Source organism: Amphiprion ocellaris, chromosome 11 (assembly GCF_022539595.1).
Source record: "Amphiprion ocellaris isolate individual 3 ecotype Okinawa chromosome 11, ASM2253959v1, whole genome shotgun sequence".
Taxonomy (NCBI): Eukaryota; Metazoa; Chordata; class Actinopteri; family Pomacentridae; genus Amphiprion; species Amphiprion ocellaris.
In genome coordinates this window covers 25,258,925-25,268,034 of record NC_072776.1, presented here as the reverse complement: position 1 = coordinate 25,268,034, position 9,110 = coordinate 25,258,925, and the positions used below count along the sequence as shown (strand labels likewise).

The 9,110-nt window shown below is 46.1% G+C and overlaps 1 protein-coding gene across 1 annotated transcript in view; it reads left to right on the top strand.

The window, feature by feature from the left end:
• The first annotated feature begins 424 nt into the window (after window positions 1-424).
• The window catches only part of tmprss3a (transmembrane serine protease 3a), a 90,930-nt gene continuing 82,244 nt past the window's right edge, over window positions 425-9,110 (top strand). Inside the window, exons 1-2 of the mRNA XM_035945743.2 lie at window positions 425-531; window positions 674-714. Of these exons, the coding sequence (XP_035801636.1) occupies window positions 504-531; window positions 674-714 (69 nt within the window). The 5' untranslated portion in view covers window positions 425-503. The remainder of the gene's footprint in view (window positions 532-673; window positions 715-9,110) is intronic.

The following is a 9,110-nucleotide window of genomic DNA, read 5'->3' as shown; positions in this document are numbered from 1 at the left end:
ACATTCTCACTGCTTTAATTAACACAGCTGACATTTTACTAACCCTTATATATTGGGATAGCATCCGGTGTCTATGAACAAACAGAAACTGCTTTTGTGACTCTGTCCTTTTAAAAAACAAGACTTTATTTGACTTGTACTATTGTACATGTATCAACATGTATTAGCAGGAAGCAGCTGGACAGTGAGGCAGCTGGACTGTGACCAGGGAGTGATCAGCACCTTTACTCCTCTTCCACCTACCTGCCTACTGGCTCCCTGACTTTCTGGGGACACATGAGTATGTAATCTTACCCACAGAGTCGGACTTGCAGGGTCACTCGATCCCCCCTCCGAGTGGCAGCACTCACATGCTCAGGTTTCTCTTTGTGTTGAAGTGGAGGCACGGCAGGAAAGCAGCCATTAAAAGACAGGGGAGGAAAAAGGAAAAGGAGAGAGGACGAACAAACCAGGGAGTTGGGGGTAAAGTCTTAGACAAGGTGCAGTCGAGTGTGGATAATGGCATGATGATGAAAAGCTTTGCCGAGATCAGTATGTTTGACAAAACTTTGAACTCAGCAATACAGCTTATCCAGCCTTTCTATTAAGGATTTTTTTTTCTACCATTCTTCTTCACCCTCCATCAAAATCACCTCTACTTACTCGACTGTTTTTTTGTTGGTTTTTTTTACAGATCCTGCTGCCAATACTCTTGGCACATCACCTCCTCCAACAGTAAGTGGACAAAATATAGTCAGTGACATGAGTGCTGAAACAACTAGCTAACAGATACTGTGAACTGATTAAATATTTTTGGGATTTTTGAGGAAAATGTGATGCGCCTTTTCTAGAATCTTCTTTGAAGCCAGGGGTCATGTGATAGAAAAACAAATGTATATGTGAAATCTGAAATCCATGCACACGCAATGGATTAATGTACACTTGTGAAAAAATGTTTTACATTTACTTCATGTATCATCTATATTATATGACGTATATCATGTTCTATGATGGAATCATTGAAACACATGCATCTTTGTCATTTTGTTTTTTTCTTAGATTTATTATCCCTGTAAAACCCAAAGATAGAAAAAAGTGAGCAAACATTATATATATATTAGTATTTTTGCAACAGTGGGTCTTTCTGCTGGGTCAACAATATCATACAACAACTTCAATTATCAGCTTTGGTGATGTAGACAGAAGGCCATTTAGATATAAGAATCTACAGGCCTCGCAAAATTATCCTCAAAACTTGTTGTGATGGTACATTTTCAATTATGATAACTACTTACTTTAGCTGCTAACAGATTGCATAAATCTCACAGTTTTTATAGCACTAGTGGGATATGGTAAAGAAGTAGAAGCTCTAAAGATGTCATATTGGCAATCTATTCCTCTTTATAAGACAGATACAGAATAATAATCTCCAAATATTTTAATAATCCTTTAATCTTCATGTTTTTATAAAGCAACATATTCCAAAACAATGCTTGTTTCATTGTGTGAATTACGACAAAGTACTGGTTTACAATACATGTTACCACCCTGCTGCTATGGACAGCTAGGGTGGCAAGAATACAGGTGATGGGCGCTGTTGAAGCCAGAGTTAATAATAATTTATTGAAAGTATGGCATTCAGCAAAATGCGACCACAACTAATAAAAAGGGGAATCTGAATGCGGTGGGTACAATTCAAATAAAATAAATAAAACCAAAGAAGGGCTTTTACTGGAAGTTACCTAACACAGAGACAGATGGATGAGCTGTCATCGAATAATGGGGGTGGCAGCTCTTGTGAAGGCAGGTGCAAGGCTGGACTGGAGTACTGTAGCAGTTCTGGTCTAATCAGCCTTTAGGAGCAGGCTGGACAACAGAGCAACCATTCTGGTGTAGGGACTAGTATACAAGGTTGTTATATATTATGGCAGTCTTGAGTTTCCAATGACTTTTGCTGGTCTTAATTTTGTATGATGGGATCATTAAAACACATCTGTCTTTGTCACACAAAAACAATCATGTATTTTGGTCCTTGTTTATTTTAGGTATTCTGGAAAAATAATAATAATAATAATGGATTAGATTTATATAGCGCTTTTCAAGGCACTCAAAGCGCTTCACATTGAATCCATTATTCATTCACTCACACATTCTCACTCGGTGGTGGTAAACTACATTTGTAGCCACAGCTGCCCTGGGGCAGACTGACGGAAGCGTGGCTGCCAATCCGCGCCTACAGCCCCTCCGACCACCACCAACATTCACACGCATTCATACTCCAGTGTGAGTAGCAACACTGGAGGCAAGGTGGGTAAAGTGTCTTGCCCAAGGACACAACAGCACATGACTAGGACAGAGCGGGAATCGATCCGCCGACCCTTCGATCATTGGACGACCCGCTCTACCACCTGAGCCACAGACGCCCCCCATATTCTGCTGGTTAAAAACATATACAGCAATATCAATCTATCAGTTTTAGTCTTGTAGAAAGTTGTGTTAATCAAATTTCTTAGTGGCATGACTTTCTAACCTGTGAGTGATTACAATTGACTGAAGCTGCTGACTTCTCTGAACCAGTTTAAATAGGGCCTATTTGATCAACTTGTTAGACTCATCCACAAACTGTCAAGGCCCCTCCCTCCTCTGTGCTACACCATGGACCAGCTGTCTGTCCTGGCCAATTGCACTCAGTTGCGGTGAGAGCGCAGCTGAGCCTGATCAGTGATCAGTGGCTGTTAAAGCTGGACTCGCCCCACCCCACCAGTCAGTGCTGGATCATTGTCTCTGCTGGCTCCTCGCCAGTCGCTCTGCCCAGGTCTGCCTCGGTTCCGGTCTGTTGCCCCCCCAGTGAATTTTTTGACTGTGAGTGAAGCCGTTGCATTTTCGTTTAGGTTTCAGCCCATGTGGTGGCCAGTTTTTGTTGATTAGCCTTGTTTCGTTTGAGCCCTGTTTAGTTTTAGTTAAATTCATTGATTTCTGTGTGGAGTTTGGTTTATGTCGGTCTGCTCAGCCCGTGTCTTATGTTTCCTTTGTTTTAAATAAATTCCTGGTTTAAAAGAACTTTTGCCGTCTGTATGCCTGCACTCTGGGTTCAACCCCCCCGCCTCGTGACAGAATGATCCAGCCAGTCACGGACCCAGCAGACACACAGTCGAGCCTTATTATGCCCTTGTCTTCCATCTCCTCCATGGATATTTTCTTTGAGGATGACGACGCTTATGATTATCTAGGTGATTTATATTGTCTGCTGGCTGAATGGGAAAAGGCAGCCAGACAGGAGGTGGAGGCTGTAGCGGTGTCTGTGGGGTGCAGGCAGGCTGCCCAAAAGCCTTAGCTGGTTCCCCACCTACCGGATTCCATCTTAAAATTTCTGAATTCACCCCTGATCTGCCTGCCTAGCCTGCTTGCTAACTCCTCGCCTGTTTTAGACCTGGTGAGCCACCAGGCAGGTGGTTCTTTGCCAGCTCACAGCCACCCAGTGACCTGCCGAAGCCTGCCCCCCAGCTTTCTGTTGAGCCACCTGCGGGGAAGCCTTCGCATAGAAGGTGCAGCTCCAGAAAGCGCTGTACCTCAGCCCCAGTCCTGGAGGGGATCGACGCTGCCTCCCGCGCCTTGTTGGGGCCGCCGGCCCCCGCTCCTGTCCTTGTTGGGGCCGCCGCTCCCCGCTCCTGTCCTTGTTGGGGCCGCTGCCCCCCGCTCCTGTCCTTGTTGGGACCGCCGCCCCCCACTCCTGTCCTTGTTGGGGCCGCCCCCCCTACTCCTGTCCTTGTTGGGGGTCGACGCCCCTGTCCTTAAAAGGCTTAAAGCCTCCTCACCTGTCCTTGAGGGGCGTGACACCCCCTTCCCTTCTGCCTTCAAGAAGGCTGGTGGAGCTTGGGATGGAGACCCACCAGGGTCTGTTGCCCTTCCCCCCAGCCTGAGGGTGATTCCAGAGGAAGCAGATACCTCCCCTGGCAAGATGGCCGCCCCAGCGCCGAGTGGTCCCCCTGCAGTGGCCGCCCCAGCACCAAGTGAGTCCTCAGGCTGGCCCCCGGAGGGGTCCCCAGGCCAGTTCCCAGTCCAGTCCCCAGTCCAGTCCTCAGCGTGGCCCCCAGAGGAGTCTCCAACACGGTCCCCAGCCCGGCCTCCAGAGGGTCCCGTCGCCTCCAGCCTGGCCTCCAGTCCGTCCTCCAGCGGGGTCCCGCCGCCGCCGGTTCCCAGTCCGGCCTCCAGTGGGGTCCTGCCACCGCCGGTTCCCAGTCCAGCCTCCAGCAGGGTCCCCGTCGTGCCAGCCGCCAGTTCCCAGTCCGGCCTCCAGCGCGGTCCCCGTCGTGCCAGCTGCCGGTTCCCAGTCCGGCCTCCAGAGGGTCCCCGTCCTGTCAGCTGCTGGCCTCCAGACGGTCCCCGTCCTGTCTGCTGCCGGCCTGTCACCTTGGGCCACTGCAGGACCTGTTGGAGATCCACAGCCTGCGGTCCCTCCTGCCTGTCCAGCCCCCGGGCTGTCCTCCGGAGCAGTCCCTCCGGAGCAGTCCCTCCTGCCTGGCCGTCCTCCGGAGCCGTCCCTCCTGCCTGTCCAGCCCCCAGGCCGTCCTCCAGAGCGGTTCCTCCTGCCTGTCCAGCCCCCAGGTCGTCCTCCGGAGAGGTCTCCCCTGCCTGCCCCAGGACCTTCCTTCCACCTCTGGAATTCCCCACCAGCACCCTGACCAGCCCAGTCGTGTGCCAGGAGGCGCATATAGAGGGGGGGTACTGTCATGGCCCCTTCTTCCTCTGTGCTACACCATGGACCAGCTGTCTGTCCTGGCCGATTGCACTCAGTTGCGGTGAGAGTGCAGCTGAGCCTGATCAGTGGCTGTTAAAGCCGGACTCGCCCCACCAGTCAGTGCTGGATCATTGTCTCTGCTGGCTCCCCGCCAGTTCACTCTGCCCAGGTCTGCCTTGGTTCCGGTCTGTTGACCTCCCAGTGAATTTTTTGACTGTGAGTGAAGCCATTGCATTTTCCTTTAGGTTTCAGCCCATGTGGTGGCCAGTTTTTGTTGATTAGCCTTGTTTCGTTTGAGCCCTGTTTAGTTTTAGTTAAATTCATTGATTTCTGTGTGGAGTTTGGTTTATGTCGGTCTGCTCAGCCCGTGTCTTATGTTTCCTTTGTTTTAAATAAATTCCTGGTTTAAAAGAACTTTTGCCGTCTGTATGCCTGCACTCTGGGTTCAACCCCCCCGCCTTGTGACAGAACACTACAGTGGGAAAGTCTGAGTTGCTAAGCAAAGTTCTGAAAAAGGAAATCGTAGACTTGAAGGAGTCAAGAAGGTCTTTCAAAGCCCAAAGTCATCTGCACAGACAATTGCTTGTTAGGTATAACCTGCACGGCACAGTTGTGTTACTGCCAAGACAAGCTATCACCTGCTATCATCCTGACTAATGGATGATCATTGGTCAGGATGGAAAAGATTTAACCAAGAATCATCAAAAAGCAGGCCTGCAATGAACTAGAAGCTGCTGAAATACCGCTGTCATGAAAGAAGGAAGCCTATTAATCTGTCCTTTGGTTGAGTTTTTTTTTTCTTAAATTGTTTGCACATATTTTCACATAAATGTTTCTACCATATGAACATGTACTTTATTTTATCTTTTTTAAGACGGGACTATTGATTGACAGAAAAAAATAGTTAAAGAGAAATAATCATTGGTTACTGTCAGTTCGCAAACTATTCAGACCCCTTTACCTTTTAAACTATTTCTAGTGTTGTAAGATATATTTGAAATGGGTAAAACTGAGAAACTGAGATTTTTTTTCCATCAACCTACACTTATACCCAATAATGACAAAACTTTTTTTTTTGCAAAAGTATTAATCAGAAATCTCTCATTTACAAACAGACTAAGACTGCTTGCTGTGGCACTCCATATTAGGGTCAAGTGTATTCTGTTGCTTTACTAATACTTGAGATGTGCTTGGAACTTGATTGGAGTCCATTTGTGGCAAACTGAACCGGACTGTACATAGTTTAGAAAGGTACATCTGTGAAAATCCCACAATCAATAATGAAAGTTCTGGACAATATCCAAGTAATGAAGTCCACTAAACCATCTGTCATAATATTGCAGTGAGACATAGTAAAAATAAAATAAAATTTAAAAAAAATTCTATAGTCTTGAGTGATGCCAGGACCGTGGGGGTCTCTATTAATGTAAACTAAAAGAAGTTTAGAACTACCAGGGCTCTTGCAAGAGTTGGTTGTTCAGTCAAATTGAGCAAGAAATGCTGTGGCCATGGAGGTGTCCAGGGACCTAACAGTCACTCTGAGGCTGATGATGTACCTTCACTGTCCATGAGGACATGGATGCATACCACAACATTCTCATCTTTTGAAAATGCAACATACTCTTCTTGTTTCATCTGTATTACTTTTTCTGATGATCAGGGGATCCCGTGCATCCTGTTTGCCTGTATTCAGCTGTCTGTGTTTAACTTTTTGCTTTTGAGAATTGCTGGCTTTGCCTCCACTAACACTAGTTGTTGCTGTGGTGTCATTAGCACTAGCTGGTCTAACATCTACTGGATAAACAATCTTGACTTGCTGTAGCTGCCCCGATACTGTGCAAGCAGTGACACTAATGTTATAGCTGCTGTCATTAGTGACAGGGATAGTCATCCTAGACCAGTTTCCATTCTGCAGGCAGTTAACAATTTCACTGAGGTTTAATCCCTCTGGCCATTTCGGGATCTCCTCTGTTTCAGAGAGGACTTCCTGTTTTGTAGGAAGGGGACCTATTCTCACACTGCACTTGACCTCTCTCATCTGGCCTGTTGTCTTTAGCCTCCCAAGTCTCACCATGCCCTCCTTGTCATTCTGATCACAGTTCTGTACAATATGGATTAACCCATCTGCTATATGGAGAAAGCTTCTCCTACCACGGTAGTGTCTTCTGGGTGCTGCTCCATTCCATCATTGTAGCCAGTGATTGCTGGCTACATTGCTTGTGTTGCCACTCCATCAAAGAAGCAATAAATCATACACTTATGCCAAATGAGGGCCTTCAGCTTGGCTTGGTGGTCCAAGGAAAGATGACTGGCATAGATAGCACCCACAGTCTGTTTAGTCAGAATCAGAATCAGAATCAGAATGAGTTTTATTGCCATTGTTCATGAGGTTCACAAACGAGGAATTTGACTCGGTGCAATGCTGCTACATTAAACATTTAACAAATAGTAGAGATAAAAATAAAGTACATACTATAATAAAAGCTAACATCTACTATAATAAAAACTAACATCTAAGTACACTGTACAACAAAAAAGTGACTAAGTGAATAAAGTGACCAGTAGCAGCAGGTGGTGGGGGCCACCACATAGTGCAAATATTGTAGTGCAAAAATAGTGATAATTGTTGATGAAGGCAGACCCACAATTTACGCACAAAAACAGACAAAACAAGGCACAGCGAAGCACCAAGGCTGCCGCTCGGGGCGCCATCTTGGATCATTGGGTAGTCATCCCACTCTTCTGTAGTTCCACCTCCTGATTCAATCACAAAAAAGCTTATGCACCTTATCATTTCTTTCAGATTGGCTTGGCACAATGATTCTGGGGTAGTGACAGTCTGGGTTACACCTTCATGCCATCAGATTTCCCACTCAGTCCCCATTTTCCTCTACAACCTCTTGAGAAGTGTCCTGACTGTCCGCACCTAAACGAGTGTTCACGTTGGTCACCTGTTATCTGCTCCTGACAGGCTTCACATCTGCTCCTGGCACTCATTCTTACTTGGTGGTTGAGCCCTGGAGAGTTAGTTATGTTTCTCCTAATTTCAGCCATTTCATCTCTTAGCAGCCTGACTGTTTTATAAGGTTCAGAGTCTCTTGAACTGTTGACAGCTGGTGCATTTCAGTTTTTAGGCTTAAGTGTCAGTTCTCTTGATCCCCCATTCTGCCTTCTGCCCCTGGACTCTTCTGGCTGGTTAGCATTTCTGCCTGTAGTTCATTTACTTCTGGTACTTTATTTGTGTTTTTCCTTTGCTGGGATTGTTTTCCTGACGCAACTCTGAGTGGCCTCATTTTGTTGAAATATTGCATCTGTCACTCTGTAATCATCAAGACAAGACTTAAGCTGAAACTTGATATGGTCACTGAACAGCCCTCTACTAGCTGACCTCAAGAATTTCTTCTTCTTCTCTTGAAGCAAATAACTCCCACTCCTTTAACTCGATTGCTTTAAAGAGAAATTTTTGAGGAGACTCATAACTGTCTTGTGTTATGTTGACTATAACACTTTTCAAGTCTACCCTTGAAATGTCCATTCAAAATAGTCTTTAAATGGGCATGGGTAAGATCACGCTTTGCCTTAGCATATCCCTAATATTCAAACTTGGACCGATTGACTTGACTACAGCTTCCACAATGTCAGAATCACTGTGCCCTCTATTAGACCTCTGTCAATCTGATGCATCAGGTTTGTGTATGAATCTGCCCTTGGTTGTCTGGTCAAACTGTCATGTCCCATTATATACATTTCTGGCTTGACCAAAATGCATTACACTCACAACCAAGTTTTGGAAGCGTTGTTACCATGGCCAAGAGTAAGGGTGGAAAAGCTAATCTTTCAGTCTGAGTTTTATGCACAGGCCATTGCTCTTCACAGGAGAAACTCGACAGCAGGTAGCTCAAGCCCTTGGCTGAAGTATCCGCGGGATACAGAAGTGGTGGCAAAGGTACAACAAAGGAGGATCCTTCAAAGACTTGCCTCGCTCAGGATGTCCACCTGGCCAAACTGCAAGAGCAAAGGGTCTAATGAGAAAGGCCTGTCAATGCTGGCGACTCAGTCAGAGGTTGAAAAATCTTGGAGAAGATGTTTCTAAGAGCACTGTGCATCATTATTTAACAAAAACACTGGATCTGAAAGCTTACAAGAGGCAATGTACCCCGCGACTCACCAAACTGTAAAAGGAGAGGAGACTGGCTTTCGCAAAGGAGTACATAACTCTGACTCCAAAAGACTGGGAGAACTGGATTTTCTCTGATGAATGCCTTCTCTACCTATTTCCGACACACAACAGCCAAAACGACCTGATCTATAGAGATGACGAAGCACCATCTTCTGAGCTATTGAAATTCAGTGCCCATTGTATGGTATGGGCGGCTATGTCCACTACAGGTCT